This window comes from Alexandromys fortis, unplaced genomic scaffold (assembly GCF_014885135.2).
Source record: "Alexandromys fortis isolate MF-2015 unplaced genomic scaffold, M_Fortis_MF-2015_v1.1 scaffold_32, whole genome shotgun sequence".
In the NCBI taxonomy this organism is placed as follows: domain Eukaryota; kingdom Metazoa; phylum Chordata; class Mammalia; order Rodentia; family Cricetidae; genus Alexandromys; species Alexandromys fortis.
Window position 1 is genome coordinate 7,734,455 of NW_026067938.1, and position 19,496 is coordinate 7,753,950.

The window sequence follows — 19,496 nt, forward strand, 5'->3', positions numbered from 1 at the left end:
CCCGGCAGGCGGACTACAACTCCCAGAATGCTTCGCATCAGCCGTCACGGAGCGTACCACACTGCAACAGTTCGCCGGTGGCTAGAGGGCCGGAAAACAGAAGGTTGTTTTCGAGAGAATTTTTTTTTCTGGCCGAGATTTTCGTGTCCTACGGACGTTAATTGGCCTTCTCAGATGTTCTATGCGGATTCGAGCGTTCCGGTGACCACCCGTAGCCTGTTGAGAATGGTTTCTCCCGTTCCCTCGGCAACGCGGCCCAACAAGCGCCAGCGGCGGCTGACAGAACTGTGCTACGCGCGCCGCTCTGCAGCTGTGCTGTGGGCACGAGCGCCGGCGCGCGGTCCCCGAGCTCTCCGAGCTCTGCAGTGGACTGGACCTCGACTGGAGCTGGGGCCGTCCGATCCTGGTTGGGGGATTAGGTGCCCTTTGGATAGGTGACTTGGCCTCGCGGACATGGGGTGTTCCTTTGATACCTGCCTAGTTCAAGCCTCCTTTCCTTGAGTTGAAATAACTCAGTTCAATTATTTTCTCCCTTTTAGCTAACCCTCCCCGTCCATCTATTATAGTCGGGGGCCTCATCCCAGCCCAGGCTCGTCTAAGAAATATTCCTAACACACCTTGACACAGTAAAGTATCTATTGAGTAAATTGCAAGGTTGCGGTGGGCAGGACTATGGCAGAAGAACCTTCTTATCCAAACGTTTTGAAGGGAACTTGCTATATTCTGCTTGTGTGGAATTTCACGATTTTCTTGTCTACTTTATTATATAAGCCAAGCTTTATGCCTTTTAAATCTGTTTTCCTGCTTCTACCTGCAGGAGGAGAGGTTTGCAAAGCATTTGTTAAATATGTCAATGAATGCTTTGTAAGTTTACTTAGGAGTTAATTTAAGGTCGGGACACAGTGGAAAACGAGAGCCCTCCTCCCTGGTTGTGCGGGCTCTGGGGCTACACTGGTAACTAAAGGAGTGGAGGGTGGTGTTAGGGCTTTGTCCTTCTAGCCATTTTCTGGAGGCTAGGCCCTTGATTACTGCAGTTCCCTTCCAGGGCGGGCAGCTTAGTGAAAACCTTTGCCTCAAGAGGGTGGTGAAGAGGATCCATCCTCATACCACGGTCCCCATCTGTGGAGCCATCAGTTCACGGGGGAAACAAAGGTTGCCTACACGGTTAGATGGCCATACTTGGGAAGGCTGTGCACTAGTCGATCTGATGGGGGCGGCAGTTGTGTGTGTGTGTGTGTGTGTGTGTGTGTGAGAGAGAGAGAGAGAGAGAGAGAGAGAGAGAGAGAGAGAGAGAGAGAGAGAGAGAGAGAGANGAGAGAGAGAGAGAGAGAGAGAGAGAGAGAGAGAGAGAGAGAGAGAGAGAGAGAGAAGAAGCAATGAACAAACTGACCGGTCTGAAAACTGAAAAGAATTAGGTTTGAAATTTAGTAATCTTTTTTTCCCACTAAGAAAAACAATTTTCTGTAGTTTTTAATGTAAAGTAGGATTTTGTTGCAAAAGAAGATCTAAGGACCCTTCTGAAGTCACCACCCCAAGACGCAATCATGCCTGGGGAAGCAGGGAAAACCGATATGGAGAGGATTGGCCTCTTCAGTGAGATGGAATACATTACCGTGGGAGATAAATACGTGTCACCATTTAATCGTGAGTATCTCTGGTAGTTTTAATAGTTAAATAGCGTGCATCTCCAACACAAAAATTCAAAAAAATTGATTTTATTTCAAGGGAATACACACACATATAATACACACACATATATGGAGAGAGAGAGAGAGAGAGAGAGAGAGAGAGAGAGAGAGAGAGAGAGTCTGTAATTCTCTGGCTGTCCTATAACTAGCTATATAGATAAGGATGGCCTTGAATGCCCTAAGATTCACCTGTCTCTGCCTCCAGAGTCCTGGGATAAGGTGTGTGCCACCATGCCTGGCAATATTATATTATCTTTTAATGGTATATATTTTAGAGTATCGAGTTCTAGCGTTGACATTGTGACACTGACGACTTTGACATTATAGCAGAGTTTAGAATGATTTAATTTATGAGCTGGGCTCCTTTACCTCCACTTATTCTTTGAAAACTTTTTAGAAGTATTTTTTTTTTATGTGTGTGGGTATATTGCCCACATGTGTGTCTGTGTACCACATTCATGCATGTGCCCGGGGAGACCAGAAGAGGGCGCCAGATCTCCTGGAACTGGAGTTACAGATGATTACTAGATGCTGTGTGGGTGCTGGGAAACGTGTCCTTAACCACGGAGCCACCTCTCTAGCCCCACCTTCATTTGTTCTTCATGGGTAATTTTATTTCTTTCCACGGTAAGTTCCCTCAAGAATATTGTGCTTTTAACTTCTTACATTTTTATTGGTTTGTTCCATGTGGATGAGTATTTGGCTGCATGTATGTAGGTACACCACATGTGTGCCTGGTGTCCATGAAAGTCTGAAGGAGATAACCAATTCTCTGGAAACTGATGTTCTGGGAAGTGAACCCAGGACCTCTCTGCAAGAGAAGCAAGTGATCTTAACCACTAACCCATCTCTCCTGCCCCATGTTTAGCTTTTTGTCTTAGACGGGACACTATTCTACAGACACATTTGAATCTATGAGTGGTATCTATTATCACTTGTCTGAAAAATGAAATACTAGCTGAACAGCTGTAAGATTTCTTTTTAAAGAAAAGTCATAACCAAAAGATTTAAGTTAACTGGGTGTGGTCGTCCATTACAGTAATCCTAGTACTTGGGAGGTGGAGGGAGAATGATAGGGAGTTTAAGGCCAGCCTGGGCTACAGGATATCCCACCTCAAGAAAAAATATAAATATATACTTTCAAAGTCTCGGATTTTGTTTAACGAAAAGTTAACTATATAGAAACATGTCCAAGGCAAATGATTAACTAGAAAGTCAAGGTATAAGAGTAGTTTATGTATTATGCTAAACATCGATGATTAAAAAAAGTGCTACACAATATCCATGAGAATATTGAGCTATTCTCTGGATGACAAAATTAGTACCATTATCTGTAAAGGAAAGCAGGCAACCAACCACAGCAAGAAAGACTCATTAAGATGTTTATATGGTAGGGTTTGAGGTTATATGTATAGTGTAACCTTTTCAAAAATGTAAGCTAACAGGAGACAGGTGGGTCACTGTGAGTTCAAGGCCAGCCTGGTCTACCTTGAGAATCCCAGGCCAGCCAAAGATACATAGTGAGACCCTGTTTCTAACAAACAAAAAGCAAAACAAAACAAAAATTTAAGTTACCAAAATGAGTAAGCAAATTCACATTTAGGATTGTGTACACGTTAAAAACATTCTTTGCAGTTTGGAAGTTAAGGCTTTCAAGATTCAAATTGTGAAAATCTACATATTCACAAAAAGTTGCCTTTAAACAAATTCCTAAACTGCATTATTTTGTTGTGCAAATATGACACTTGAAGACTGATCATATAGGCAGAGCTTGGGCCGTTTCTTACTTTCATTAAAAATGAAAGTGAACATTCTGGGCTCTTGTGAACATAGGCACTTAAGCGTCTTAAGATACACCTAGAACAGGGTTGCTTCATTGTGACTGTGGAATGTCCCCTTCCTGATATTACACATAAGCACTGTTCCTGCTGTCCATGGAAACACTGGAGATGAGCTTTTTTTAAAAAAAATAATTTTATTTATTTATTTATTATGTATACAATATTCTGTCTGTGTGCATGTCTGCAGGCCAGAAGAGGGCACCTTATTATAGATGGTTGTGAGCCACCATGTGGTTGCCGGGAATTGAACTCAGGACCTTTGGAAGAGCAGGCAATGCTCTTAACCACTGAACCATCTCTCTAGCTATGGAGATGAGCTTTTAAGGCAGTGAGCAGGTTCTCAACCTGTGGTTCTCCATACCTTTGGCAAACCTCTAGCTCCCAAAATATTTAAATTATGATTCATAATGATAGCAAAAATCACAGTTATGAAGTATCAATGAAAATAATCTTCTGGTTGGGAGTCACCACAACATGGGGAACTGCATTAAAGGGTCACAGCACTAGGAAGGCTGAGAACCACTGTTTTAAGGTCTTCATCTCCACGGGGCACACCTTTAATCTCCCCCTCCCACACAGCACTCCAGGAACAGAGTCAGGCAGATCTCTGAGTTGGAGGCCAGTCTGGTCCACAAAATGAGTTCCGGGAACACTAGAGCTACACAGAGAAACCCTGTCTCAAAAAACAAACAAACAAAAACAAAACAAAACGAACAACAACAAAAAAAAACAAGTTAAAAAACAAACAGAAAACCCACTTCCACCCAAATGTCCAGATGTTTTCATGAAAACCTCTTAGATGTTACTGTTGATGTCACTTTTCATGCCGATTTTAGTATTTTACAGCTGAAACTCTTAATTGGCTCATCATCTTGAGAATTTTTCTGCTTTCATTTTAATGCCCTTTGATTAGTATTGAAGTCGAGATTATAACGCTCTTTATTTCTGAAGGCCCCTTTAATGAGGCTGCAAGCAAAAACAGACAGATGCTACCCGGGGGATCAAAGGAAATGTCCCATCTCCAGGCTGGGTACTTCGAGCCCCAGTTCGCAAGGGTCTTTGAAGGGGAAGGCTATGTGAGCCTGAACCAAGTGAGGAGGCGGCATATGATGGCAGAAGCCAAGAAAAACCTCAGCAAAGCCTTCATCCCTAGTAGTGGAGAGAAAAAACCGTAAGTGTGGCGGGAAAATACCTTATCTCGCTCCCGCTTCTCTCTTTAAAGTGGATGCTTTTCTGTGGGACTTAATTTTGAACTATGATTGTCTTTAGTAGAGACAGTTGTTTTGTATGATACAGATTGACATGCAACTTTAAATAGCTCTTTCTACATTCATTTTTTTTATTATCTGGGTCACTACTGTTCTTTATTAGTTTATTTAATAAAAGCCAATTAGATAATGAAGATACATTTTTTTGCAAAAATTTTGCAAAAATGATGATGGAAAATGCCTTGGGACACCATGTTTATGCCCTTGTATATTTTTTCTGCTTATAAAAATTATAAATACTACTGTGGAATGAAAATAAATGCTTTTTAGACAAAAAATAATTTATCACTGATATATTGTATATGGATTATAGCAGCTGTCAAAGTGAAAGTTCTTTTCCCTTCCCTTTCCATTAAATCACAAGACTATATGCTATATTACGTTATATAACTAAGATTTAAAATATGATTTTTCACTCACACTTTATAAGTTTGATTTTTCTTAGTTTAGAAGTCATGGTAGTTGAGGAATGATCGAAACTAATTTCATTCTTATATACTCGAAATTAGTGAGACTCCATTTCTATAGTTCAGACTTCCAGCTAACAGGTAATCTTTTATAAATGTGATATTTTATTAGTTCTTTGAGAAATTCACGCAATATGTTTGTCCTTCCCCCCACCCCATCTTCCATTTCTCTACCCCCCTCAACCTTGTATCCTCTTTTCCGAGGAGTTCAATTTGTGCTTCCCACATACTCCCGGGTGTGGGGACATCTTCTGGAGCTTGGTGGACTCGCTAGGGACCACACCTTAAAGAAAACCAGTTCTCCTTTCCCGGAAGCCAACTGTCCATAGATTCTCAGGGGTGAAAGCTCTGAGCTCTTTCCCCTTCCGTGCTCAGCGTTGATTGGCTTGATCTCTTGGCTGTCGTGTACATGCAGCCCCAGATGCTCTGAGTTCAGGAGGGCAGTGCTTCTGTCCTGTCCAGAAACGCTGTTTGGCTCGGGTCCTCCCTGCCAATCTTTCCGTCCTCTGTCCTGAGATGGTTGCCGAGCCTTGCAGTGAGGCGGTCGGGTCCTGCGCATGTCCCATTTGTGCCTAAGTGCTCTACGGCTGCTTATTTTCTGCATTTGGACCAGCTGTGAGTTTTTGAGTTAACCACGGTCCATTGCAGAAAGACATTCCTCTGCTGGATGTCTGAGCTGCACTGATCTACAGGCATAGAGAAAGAAATTTAGAGAGCAGGTCGATCCTATGTGTATTTGGCAGAAATGAGTCATAGACTCACCCCCATGAGCTGTGAGGTCCCTACCATGGATTCTTGGCTAGATTTACTCTACCAGCCATATTTCCTCTTGAGGAGGTGACCTTAAATACGCCAGAAATCAGTCGGTTACCCCTATAATAGTCATGCCACCCTGGTACCTATGGGGATGTCTCGCCACAGCGTCCTTTCTTGTAATTCATAGCTAGACAAGACTGCTAATGGCTTTTTGCCCAAGGCAGGCTACATAGCACCTTTTAGTACTGAGAGCTGGTCATCAGGAAGGAAGCTTTCTGGCCAGTTCCAACTTAATTTCTCCATGTTTTATGATTCATGTATGTTCAGCAATAGGGTCTAAACCACCAACTTCTGGTGGATAGCCAAGAGCAGTGGCAAGAGCCTGTGTTGTCTGCGGGACTCTGGGACAGCCCTGACTCAAAAGCTGAAGGGTGGTACCCCATACCCAACACAGAACTTTTTATTTGACAACCTATGGCTTCTGGGGAAAATATTATTCCTAATGTAGGGCTACTCTAACTAAACTCTTTTTATAAATATGCATGAATCAGAGAACATGGAGAAATTAAGGTGGTATTCACCAGGAATCTTCCTTTCTGATGACCAGCTCTCCGTATCAAAGAGTGCTATGTAACCTGTTTTGGGGGCAAAAAGCCATCAGCAGTCTTATCCAGCTATGAACTACAATAATGACCCCTGTGGCAAGATATGGCCAGGGGCTCAACAGTGACATGGCTTATAGGGATAACCGATTGATTTCTGATTGCATTTAAGGACCACCCCACAGGAGGAAACACATACCCAGTGCAGTCAGCCAGTCTAGCCAGGATTTCTGCTTTGTTCAATGCTTTAAAATGTGCTTATAATTTGTGGTGAAATATATAAATGAAATTTGGCGTTTTACGATCTCCCCCTTTAAAACCCCAAATGACATTGAAGAAGCGGATTAGGAAGCTATTACGGAACAATTGGTGGCCCGATCCCATTCTTCAGTGCACAGATAAAACCCAGGGACAAGTATCAGCCACCTGGGAAGAATTTATACACCAACCCAGGAAAAAAAGGAACTGGATATGGGTAAGATACTCTTGGCACCATATATTGCTTTTTGTTTATAAAATCACCCGAGCCCTGCACTCACCACTATTTGCTCCTTCTCTAGCTATGCCAATATTACCATAGGCAAGCAGCTCTCACACTCCGCCGACTTATACGATGCTGCCAAACTGAATTACAAGGTAAAGTCGCCTGTTTTGAATCTTCCAACCTTTATCTGTTCAACTTTGAAAATTAACTCACAATAAAGTTTTATTTTGTTCTGTCTATTTTGATCACTGGGGTATTTTGATCTGTGTGTTGGTCCGCAATATTCCAGGTCAGCAGTTAGTAAATCAAAAATCAAATACGGTGTTATGATCAAATATGACCACAGTCTAGTAAACAGGATCCTTAAAACATTGCCATGTGGGACTGGAGAGAGGATTCAGTGGTTAACTGCACTGGCTTCTCTCCCAGGAGACCCAGGTTTGATTCCCAGAATTCACATAGCAGTTTACAACCACCTGTAACTCTGGTTCCAGGGGATTCCCATGTCCTCTTCTGGCCTCTGTTGACAATAGGCATGCAAGTGGTTAACAGATGTGTACATAGGCAAAACATCCAATGCATTTTTTAAAAATTCCATTATAATAGCAGGCATTAGAATCACATAGGGTGACTGTTAATATTTCTGATAAAAAAAAATAAGACCACAGAGTGGGTCAGTGTAATCAGAGGTCTTTGAGGGAAGGTCTTTGTGATTTATAATCTGAATGCGTTATCAATTGATTCCCATGAGAACTGAATTTCAAGGAGCACTGTTCAAAGGGTACGCATAATAGTTGAAAGGTCAATACCACTGCTCCACGTGGAAAGAGGAGGGCAGGTGGTTAAGAACTCACAAAGTTCTATAGGGAAATGGAGATACGCAAAGCAGGAGGAGACACCAAGAGGAGTAAGGACTCTGAGAGGCAGCTTACACTTCTGTCTTAGGGTTTCTGTAGCTATGATAAAACACTGTGGCGGAGGCATTTGGGGAGGAAGACCTTATTTAAACTTGTAATTCTCAGGTTGCACACCATCCCTGAGGGATATCAGGGCAGGAACTCACGTGGGGCAGGAACCTGGATGTGGGAACTGAAGCAAAAATGAGGCTGCTTACTGGCTTGCTTAGCCTGCTTTCTTATAGTTCTCAGGAATGACCACCAGCTCAAGGGCTACACCACTCATGAGATCCCATATCAATCACTAATTAGTAAAATCTACTACAGAGTTGCCTACTGGCCAGTCTTTTGTTTTTAATTTAAAAAATGTGTTTTTCATATAATATATTTTGATCATGTTTCCCCCTCTCTCAGTTCCTCCAAGATCATCTCTCCCTCCCTATGTACCCAACTTTATCTTCTCACTCTTTAAAACAGTGGCTATCAACCTGTGGGTCACAACCCCTTTAGGGTCGTGTATCAGATACCCTGCATATCAGATGTTTACTTTGCCATTCATAACAGTAGAAAAATTACAGTGATGAAGTAGCAATGAAATAATTTTATGGTTGGGGCTCACCATAATATAATAATAATAAACATAAAATAACATAATAATAATAAAATAAAAAACATAATAATAACTGTATTAAAGGGTTGCAGCATTAGGGAGGTTGAGAACCATTGCTTTAAAACAAACAAACAAATCAAGAAACACATGTATGCACACAAACAACACAAAACCAAACCAAACCACAAAAACAGAAAACCCCAAACCCAAAACTCACAAACCCATGAAAATGGAAGTCAAACAATCTAAAGATCAATTACCTAAACAAGGCACAATAACTACAAACATCCCATTGAGTTCATTTTGTGTTGGTTGGCAACACCTGGGAATGGGGCCCCGCCTTGAAGTATGGTTGACATAGTCAGTGACACTTCATTGGAGAAGACTGGTTTTATCTTTGCCAGCAGGTATCAAATGCAGCTAGTTTCTAGATTCCAGGGAGGCCATGTCCACTTGTCCACTTCCCCTCTCCTTGCTGGAACCCATCCAGCGTGACTGAACCTGTGTGGGGCTGTGCATACTGCCAGTCTCTGAGCTCATATGTACATCAGTCCTGTTGGGTCTGGAAGACTCTGTTTCCTTGGAGTCATCCATCACCTCTGGCTCTCAATCTTTCTGTCTCCTCTTTTGCATAGATTCCTTGAGTCTTGGGGGGAGGGCTTTGATGAAGACATCCCCTATAGGACTAAGAACTCTAAAGTCTCTCTCTTTATGCACTTTCAAGTTGTGGATATCTGTTTAATTATAATACACTACAAGAAGACGCTTCTCTGATGAGGGCTGGACAAGCCCCATCTATGGGGAGGGCACTACATCACTGAGTCATTTAATTGCTATATTAATATAGCAGAATAATAGTATTGGGTTTTCCCCTAGACAGATGACCTATATAGATTCTTGGCCACTTTAGCAGTGTAAAGAATGGATTCCATCTCTTTGAATGGCCTTAAATCCAATCAGAAAGTGGTTGGTTACACCCAAAATATTTGTGCCACTAATGCACCCATATATTTTTTGAGGGAGATCACTGTTATAGGTCACAGGGTTTGTAGCTGGGAGATTTTAACGATAACGTTTTTTTCCTCCCATAGCATGCAGAGTACCATCCTGTACCACGGATATTAGGTGAAGCTTGTAGTTAGGAACTGGCTGAACTTCTCAGGTTTTGATGACATTTGTAAGTCTTGTCTTCAGCAATAGGGCCTTGTCCTCATGTCATGAAGAGTAACACATGTAGCCTTGCCCATAATCTGTACTGTAAGGAGCTTTACATAGGGCCCCTTTGGCCAATATCTCAACAAGATGCTCATTTCTGTCGTTGGAGGTTTTGGTAGCATAAGATGTCTAGTTGGGGGCTCTGTTTCTCCTGTTATTTGCTGATTCCACTTAGCTTCCTCTCATGTCTGTATGTGTTTTAGGAAGCTTCTATAGTAGTAGGTTTCTATATGGCCTTCCAAATGGCCTTTACTGTTAGTTCTCTCTTCCCCCTTCCCTCCCTTACCCCTTACTTCCATCTCCACCCTAGTTAATTCTCCTACCCTAGTCTCCCCTTTATCTCTCCATAATAATATATTCTATCTCCCCTTCCTTAGGGGTTCTTCTCCTTGCTGGTTCCCTATTAGGTACCTAACCTCTGCGGTCATTTATATTGTAGAGCTCACATGAAAGGCTTAAAAACCTAACACCCACTTGGAAGAGAACGCATATGCTTGTCTATTTGGAGTTTGGGTTACATCACTCAAGATGATTTTTTTCCCGCTTCTAGTTCCATCCATTTACCTGAGAAGTTCATATTGCTTAGCAGCTGAATAATATGCCGTTGTGTAAGTGTACCACACTTTTGTTATTCATTTATCAGTTGATGGACTTCTAGAGAGTTTCCAACTTCTGAATAATGTGAGTAGAGCAGCAATGATCATGGTTGAGCAAGGGTCCTTACAGAAGGGTGAAACGTCCTTTGAATACATGCCCAGGAGTGGTATTGTTGGGTCTTGAGGTAGATCAATTCCCAGCTTCCTGAGGACCTTCCATGCTAATTTCCATAATGGCTGTACAAGTTTACACTCCTCCAGCAATGGATGAATGTGCCCCTTCCCCCCACATCCTCACCAGCACGAGCTGTCATTTGTTTAGTTGATCTTGGTCATTCTGACTAGTGTAAGAGGAAAAATCTCAAAGCGGTTTTAATTTGTTTTCCCTGATGACGAAAGGTAGTGAATATTTCTGTAAGTTCTTTAGTTATTTGTGTTTATGCTTAACGCTATTACCTATTTTTCAACTGACTTACTTGTCTTCTTGATGTTCAGATTTTGTAGTTCTTTATATGTTTTAAATACTAATCCTTTAATATATGTATAATTGGTAAAGGTTTTACCTCATTCTGTAGACTGCAGCTTTGCCTGAAACATCATGCCCATTTCTGTGCGTTTCAGCTTCGTGAGATCTTATTTATTAGTTGTTGCTCTTCGTGGCTGTGCTGTTGAGGTTCTATTCAGAAAGTTCTTTTCTGTGCCAAGCAACTCAAGACTATTCCCCACGTTCTCTTTGATCAGATCCAGTGTATCTGGTTTTATTTTGAGGTTCCTGGTCCACTTGGAATTCAATTGTGTACAGGGTGATAAATATGGATATATTTGTATTCTTCTACATACAGCCATCCCATTTAACTAAGAACATTTGTTGAAGATGCTGTCTTTTCTTCACTGTGTACTTTTGGCTTCTTTGTCAAAAATCAGGTGTGTAAAGATGTGTAGACTTATGTCTGGATCTTCAGTTCAGTTCCATTGATCAGTGTGTCTGTTTTTATGCTACTGGACAAGGCTATGGAGGCTTTTTATCAACTGAGAGTCCCTCTTTCCAAATGGCCCTAGCTTGTGGTCAAGTTGGCACAGAACTAGCCAATACAGCCTACTGGGGAATGCATGCCTTCTCTTGAGCACTTCAATCTCATTTAAATAGTTTCCATTCAGTTTGTTAAAGGATGCAATATCAAATTCCATGTGTGTAAAGTGAAAACAAAATCGATATTTTATCCTTCTAAATCTTATTTCACAACTTGTTTGTTTGCTATTATATCTAGAGCTGGCAATTTTTAAACTTAGATCTTCCACGTGGAAAGAATTGCAATATAAAACTGAAAAAAAATACCTTGGTTTTGCTAAAAAATACTATGATATAAAAATGTTTCAGTAGAAGCACTAGGTTTGTGTGTGTGTGTGTGTGTGTGTGTGTGTGTGTGTGTGTGTGCTGAGGACTAAAACTGATATTTACTAAGGGCCGACCATGTGCCAAATACTTTCTCTACATAATCTCATTTGATCTTTAGCAATGTCAAAGGGAAACAGTATTCTTATTTACACTTGAAGACATGACACCAAAGGTCAGCAGCTTTCTTTAACTCCTGAAAAAAGAATACTAAAAAGCAAAAAGGAACTGGGATTTGACTTGGAGACCAATCCTTTTCCTTCCTGCTGTCCAGGTATGTAGTAAGGATTGGTTCAGGTGATAGATTGCTGTATCTAAATGAATTCTGTTCAAAATGAGAGTTGTGTTTATTCATAATTAGGCATGTCTTTTTTAAACATGTATAATTAATTTAAAGGGTGATTTTAGCCTAGAATTGCGTCTAACATGTATAACTTACATCATGTACTTTCAAACTCTTTAATTTACAGAAAGATAATGAAGAACACCATCGGCTACTCAAAGGGACCCCTTTCAAGTTGAATCTTCACCCTAAGGAATATTTTGACAGTAACCCCTATTTTCTGGAGAATCCTTTACCTCCACTCAGAAGGGAAGAAAAGAAGGATACCATCTTGAAGCCTTTTAAGCCCTCCTCTCCTGGTAAAAAGGTAAAAAGTTTGGAGTGAGAAATAATTGAGCAGTATAAAGAAATAACATGTCCAGCAGGGTATGGGAGCCTATTCTCTCAATCCCTGTCCTGACAGCAGAAAGCTGAAGCAGAGGATTTTGAGTTCAAGGCCACCCTGGAAATAAGACCAGAGGAAATAAGGGAGGGACATGAAGGGAGTGGGTGGGAAAGAGTCCGTCTTTCGCTGTTAAATTATTGTAGTGCTCGTGTAAATAATCAGCCTTTCTTTGTATGAAGTTTTACAAGTCATATAAAGCCACAGAGCAGGCTGCAGAGATGGCTCTATGGGTAAAGTGCTCGCTGTTCAAAATGAGGACCTGAAGCTGGATCCCCGGCGTCCAGGGAAAGCTGAGTCTGGATGCATGCTCATCAGCTTTAGGGATGGATATAGGGCAGAGGGCGGAGACACTTTGATCACAGGGGGCTTGCTGGCTGGTCAGTGTAGCTGGAAGTCAGTTCCTGGTTTAGCGAGAGCCTTGTCTCAAAAAGTAAGTTGGCCTGTGAAATCGTGTCCAGACACTGACAAGCATACCAGTACACATATCTGCATGTATGCATACCGTATGTATAACACACATACACACACACACACACACACAGAGACATACACTCACACTCACGAAAAATAGAGCTACAATGCATGGCTGAGATGAGAAAGGTGTTACAGCGAAACAATTGCTGTTTGTTTTAAATATGATTAATTCCCAGTGAACAGGTCTCTCTCTCTCTCTCTCTCTCTCTCTCTCTCTCTCTCTCTCTCTCTCTCTCTCTCTCTCTCTCTCTCTCTCTCTCTCTCTCTCTCCTCCCTTTCCAGCGGCTAGACTCTCTGTTTCCTGTTTGCGATGAGAGGGTTGTTGTTTGGCTGATCTGTAAGTTTTCCCCCTCAAATAAATAACCCTTTTTATTATCCCTAATTCTTAACTGGTGTGGGATTGTTTCGCAGCTTCAAATGGATTGGTTTGCTTGCTTTCTTCTTTCCTTCACTTCATTCATTACATTGCCGTGGCCCAAACAGGGCTTCACACTTGGTAGGCGCATGCTTTGCCATTGAGCTGTATTCTTCTTGGTTCTGTCTTTTCTGTTCCTCCTCCCCTAACCCTTACCCCTCTTCTCCCCTCTCCTCTCCTCCTCCACATTTCACTCACAAGTTCTAGCTATAAGAAGCCCAGGCAGGCCTTAAAATTGAGATCTTTTGCCCTCGGTTGAGATAGCAGTCATATGTCACCACACAGAATCCTCTTAAAGAGTGACTAACGTAAAGATAAACATCCCATCAAATCAGTTTAAAAAGTCCAAGTAATTTCTGGTGTATCTCACATGTAGGTAGAAAAATCATTGGATTGACTTCTTGTGCTAGACCCTAAGGCTTTTCTAGAGCCAATTATGTTTCCTCTCACTGTCTGTGTCTCTGCTATTCCTCTTTGGAGGGAGGGGATCTTCTTGGCATCGTTGTCTGAAATTCAGCATTCTCATGTTAGTGGTAAGCTCCCTGTGCCCTTCCATAGAGAAATATATCTTACATTTGTCTCATCCATTCATTAATAGGCTCACTAAATCAAGTTGATAGCTTGATTAAAATTGCAATAAAATATCAACGTTTGGTAACAATGTAGAATATTATCTTCTACAAACATTTTTTAATAAAGATTTATTTCTTTATTATGTGTTCAGTGTTCTGCCTGCATGTATCCCCGCAGGCCAGAAGAGGGCACCAGATCTCATTACAGAAGGTTGTGAACACGTGTCGTGTGCTGGGAATTGAACTCAGGACCTTTGGAAGAGCAGGCAAAGTTCTTAACCACTGAACCATCTCTCCAGCCCTGCAAACATTTCTGTTTTATAGAAAACTATTAGAATTGTAATGTTTGGACCCTACAAAATTGGCAGTAGAGAGACCGTTTGTTGATATTTGAACAGAATAGATAACTTTAAATATAAAACCAAGTCTATCAACTGGAAAATAATATCTGAGCTTCCTGACAATGTAATTTTGTAGCTGCGTTCTACAAACATATTGAATTATCTTGTTTTTATTTATAGCCTGGTGGCATGAAGGCAGGGACATTTGAACCTTACCCAGCACACTCAGCTGACCCTTATGTGGTTAAATTAGGAAAGGTGATTCCTGGGAAAGGGGAGAAGGTTTTCCATCCCCCAAATGGACCGAAAAGCAGACCCGTGGAAAGTATAATGGCGCTGAATGTCAGAAGGTAGGCTTATCTCATATTTAGTCCACAAACAAGAAAATTATTTCTACCTTTTAGATGCTTTAACAAATACTTCAGTTAGTTTATTTATTTTTATTTTATATGTCTGAGTGTACCATGTGTGTACCTGGTCCCCGAATAGGCCAAAAGAGGGAATCTGATCCCTTGGATCTGGAGTTACAGATGGTTCTGAGCTGCCATCTGGGTGCTAAGAAGAGAAGCTGGGTCCTCAGCAAAACCATTGAGTCATCTCCAGTTCCATGTCCATAGTTTTTAAAGTGGCAGATATGAGCACAAGGGCTGGAGAGATGGCTCAGTGGCTGACCTCCTAGAGAACCTGGATTTGAATCTCAGAACCCACATAGCAACCCAAAAACACCTTTAACTCCCTTTCCAGAGACTCTGACACCCTGTTTTTGGATTCTGCAGGTACCATGTGCTTCATAGACATACATGCAGGAAAACACTCACAAATATAAAATAAAAATGAATCTTAAAAAATAAGGAAATCCAGTGACATTCCATATACCTGCCTTGCCTTATGGAAGGCACTATATTACAAGTCACTTGAGAAGGCGTGGATATCTGTATTTATATTAACTGTTTCTCAGCAATTGTGTGGAATCTTAATAACCCTTAACAAAATTAAAATATTCTAAAAGAGCAAATTAAAACTGAGCCGTTTCTCTAAGCAACTTTTCCTCATGCAGCCAGGTGACTTGGCTACTCTGCTTAGTGGGGTAAATTTGTTATTTCAGCTGCGGTGTTTAGAAGCGATGTTCTGTGTGGGCCAGGGGGCAGAGTGTTGGGTCTGAAATAGGAGACATGGCACTCATGTTCGGTATCCTTTGGCCTTATTCTTTGCAAAGCCACCTGTCAGTTCTCTGCGGACTTCATCCAATAGAACAGAAAATGAAACTGGAATTTCCTCTAGCATACCCACCTTCAACCAGATGGGACATTTTGTGGGGCAGTGTGGAAGTTTTCTGTGCTATCTTCTAATAAGCCTGGAAGGTTCTCTGATACACTTGAAATGTGGTCAGAGCAGGGGAGTAGCAACTGACTGTTAATCGGAAAAACCAGAGGCTTATTTGTGGTAGTAACTTAGTTTATTGAATTCTCTTTTTATGTGGTCATTAATCACCTGTAATCCAGTTTTAATACCCCTATACTAATTTTAAAGCTAATAAACTCACAGATACTAGGGGTGAAAATGTAGTTCATATTTTTCTTAGATTTTCCAAGTATATCTTTATATATATATATATTTAGTACAAAGCTTTTTTAAGTTAATGAGATTTTTTTTTTTTTGCTCGTGGGCTGGGTTCCACTGAGCTCAGAAGCAGATTCCATGTCTGGAATTATGAGGTCTTGATTTTAATACCGGCACCACAGACAATTGCTATGGAATTTCATGTTATAAAATATGTTGGTTTAGTTTTTTAATGCAAATATTCAACGAATGCAAAGGTACACTACCCAGGCTAATTAAATTAAATGTGCATTTATTTTCTAATTTTAGGGCACTCAATGTGAAGAACTACAAGACTGCCTCGGCAGACATTCTGGGAAAGCAGTTGGTGTTCTAGCTCCTCTAAGTTACTCACCGGAATGCACACACAGTACACAGTGTTACGGAATACATGGTTCCGTAGCTTTTAAAGATAAGTCAAACGCAAGACTCAGCTGTAACCCCCTTTCTGATCTTAATAAATAGTGTTAGCTAATGCTTATTCTGGGGTCGCTGAACTGTACTTTTGGATCTTCATCTCTAGGTAGAATCTTTTAAAAATTTTATCGATTTTTGGTAAAGCAAATGCTGAAGCCAGTAACAGGAGCATTGAAGAATATAAAGAAATTCAGATGTCCACAGTATCGGGGTAGAACACACATTTAATTTGAGGGTACACTGTTTTCTTATAATATTTTTTAAAATCTTTCTCATTTTAGTTTTGAAAATACAAATATACAGCATTGTGTAGTTTTCTGCAAAACAGTTTTATTGCTCACTCTTGAACACAAATCACTCAGATATGACAAAATTGGAGGCAATTAGAACTGATAACTGATATCCTGTTTCCAGACAACTTCAGACGGTCTTCTTTCCCGTTGTGATGTAGGGATGACTTGCGTAGTTTTCTTACCATCAGTGAATAAGAGACGAGATAAACTTTTCATCTAGCCATTCATCTCAGCTACACCGTATTTAACAACTTGTTTTCAATACTTAAAACAAGGTTTGTATATATCAGCCAGACTAATCTAGAGTTAACTAATCTGACAGACAAAAGTAGGTACTCGACTTGAACTCACTGGCCCAGGAAAGGACTTTCTGAACAGGACCATGAAAAAGACCAACAACTCATAAATGGGGCCTTCTGAAAGAAACACTTCTGTACAGCAAAGGGCGCCATCATTTGAATGTGAGGCAGCCCACAGAGTGGGGAGAGATCACTTTATCTCTCTCAGCTCAGGTTTAGAAGACATTACAAAAGAGCAGTCGGTTGATGCCCTGCTGCGGGTATAGGAAAGGTTGCCCACAGCATAGCTCAGGTCATTCCCACCAAGAGAAGGAAGACCGACTCTCCCCAACCCTGTAGAAAAGGCATGTCTTCAATCACACCGTGTTTTGTGCTTAAGCAAGAATAAAGCACCAAAGAGATTTTCTTTTCCTGGATACCTTTCCTGCCTGGTATAAACACAGTTCAGAGTTCAACTTCTGCTTGGAGAAATAGTCTTGGCTTTTTGGGACATCAGCTTGCTGGTATCACTGCCAGGTGCTCCCAGCCAGCTAGACCCCTTTTTATCACCTTTTGTCAGTGAACCAGATAGCCTGAACTAGTCTCAGAATCTCATCCACGGAACAGCCAAGAGAAAGATCATTTGACGTCATCTGGCAAAGGATACCTTTATTTTCAATGATAAAGGGGCCCCTGAAGGAGATACTAATAAGAGTCCATAATACTGAGCAATGGTGTGCTTGGGATGTAATGCCAAGGCAATGTCCATGGATCCCAATTCCTCTTGTTCCTTTCCTGGGTGCATTGATCCGTGCCAGCTGACAGAAGTGAGAAGCCGCAGAAGCACTAATCTCTTGGCAGTGTGTTTCTTAATCTACCCTATTCCCGAGAGCGATGATCTCCACGAGGCGCACAAAAGTGAAGTCAAGAGGGTAAAGAGGAATTCACACATTTTTTTCTGTATTAGTCTCCTATCTTTGAATCAATCGTCTGGCTTAACAACCGTAGCTTGGAATTTTGGGAAGGCTGCTCATTTTCAGCATTTTCTGAAGTAATTTTGCTTCCAGAAGGGCAAATCCACAGGTCTCCGAGACAAAACCCACCACAGGAAAGCAGGAAGAAGACCGAAAAGAGAATGATCTTAACTAAACATCAGACAGAGGATCAGTGGCCCTCCTAACCCTCATTAGAGAAGCTTCTTGCAGTAGGTGGTGAGTACCAGAGACCTTCCCTGGGCATTGTGCAGAGACACAGACTCGTCCGCCCTGAGTGTCTCTATTTCATTCTTACCCTAAGGGCTCAGGGACGGCTGCAGGACAGGAAGTAAAAGGACTGTAAGATCCAAACATGGTGGGTGACTCCCAGGAAAGGGCGTCTTCCAGACACAACAAGGCAGATGCCCACATGAACTCACAAGACCTGCACAGGCTCAAGCCACTCAAATTCTCAGCATGTGCCCACCCTAGCCAAGAAGCCATCCCCCAATAATAGGGAGGGGGGAGTCAGTTTTCTTCAATGACATGACTCCACATGTCATTGGGCATATTAACCACATTGCTGGGAAGGTCTCATGCTCACGGGTAGTTGACCAATAAAGCGGACTCCATGTTTTTTAGTGACTTTTTTCTTTTGTGTCTTCATTTTATTTTTTTAAGAGAGAGAACACAAAATTAGGTGGGCAGGGAAGGGGGTCCTGGAGGACTTGGTGTATGGGAAAGAATATGAATAAGACTCAGTTTTGAAAAGAGAAATGTGAGTAGCAAGATATTCCAAAAAGCATCTGGAAAGTTCAACCTTAGTATAGTATATATTTTGGAAATATCCAAGATTGCTGCTTCTACAGATACTGCTTGGTAATTTTATGTGTAAATGTTGCAGCTCATAACAGCTACATATATATGTGTGTGTCTAAATGGCCAGTGCTAGTTTTGCATATTGGAACAAGTTAACCATTTGAGGCCCTCTTTATTATTTACCAGGAAGAAGGAATTATCATGGAGATAATTAAAAGCATTTCCCAAGCTATAACGTATACTTTAAGAGACTATATCGTTATTATACATCAAATAGTTTGTTATTAGTTAATTTATTAATCTGAATTTTATTATTTCTCACTAAATTTTCAATTATAGTATTTTTTAAATATTAAAAATGAAGTACTAGTTAGTGCTGATATAATGACTACTATGTGTTGAGAGCCATTCTGTGTACCATTTTATTTAAATATGTTTGTGGTTGTTATTTGGTGTTCATGGAACAGATGGGGAAACGGAGGCAGAGAAAGGTTGAATCTCCTATTCAAGGTACTGCCACCAGCAGTGGAAAGCCAAGAATTCTGTCTGCTTAGAACTATCATTATATCATTATATATCAGTTTATAATTATATTATGTTCCCAGACATATTCTTTAGTTTTCTACAATTTAAGAGAATTACTAGATGTTCTCAAGTTATAGTGTCCCCTGTACAGCCTTTACCAAAATTAGAGATCAGGGTAATATAATTTATTTACTTGTAGACAATCAAATATAGAATGATAACCAGTGACCACACACACACACACA

General features: G+C 41.0%; 1 protein-coding gene across 2 annotated transcripts; it reads left to right on the forward strand.

Moving 5' to 3' along the window:
• Nucleotides 1-266: 266 nt before the first annotated feature.
• On the forward strand, nucleotides 267-19,106 carry Cfap96 (cilia and flagella associated protein 96). Of its 2 annotated transcripts, XM_050147408.1 has the most exons (8): nucleotides 267-434; nucleotides 1,468-1,644; nucleotides 4,481-4,700; nucleotides 6,960-7,097; nucleotides 7,183-7,258; nucleotides 12,287-12,466; nucleotides 14,527-14,696; nucleotides 16,216-19,106. In XM_050147408.1, the coding sequence occupies exons 2-8, from the start codon at nucleotides 1,545-1,547 to the stop codon at nucleotides 16,280-16,282; spliced, it is 951 nt and encodes a 316-aa protein (XP_050003365.1). In that variant the 5' UTR covers nucleotides 267-434; nucleotides 1,468-1,544; the 3' UTR covers nucleotides 16,283-19,106. The 2 variants fall into 2 exon arrangements, with proteins under 2 accessions (XP_050003365.1, XP_050003364.1); XM_050147407.1 differs by lacking the exon at nucleotides 267-434 and having other exon boundaries at nucleotides 1,320-1,644.
• The last annotated feature ends 390 nt before the right edge of the window (nucleotides 19,107-19,496 follow it).

Coding starts and splice junctions, on each gene's coding strand:
- Cfap96 (XM_050147408.1), top strand. CDS start 1,545: ATGCCTGGGGAAGCAGGGAAAACCGATATGGAGAGGATTGGCCTCTTC. Junction 12,467..14,526: donor CCTCCTCTCCTGGTAAAAAG/GTAAAAAGTTTG, acceptor TTTTATTTATAG/CCTGGTGGCATGAAGGCAGG. Junction 14,697..16,215: donor ATGGCGCTGAATGTCAGAAG/GTAGGCTTATCT, acceptor TTCTAATTTTAG/GGCACTCAATGTGAAGAACT.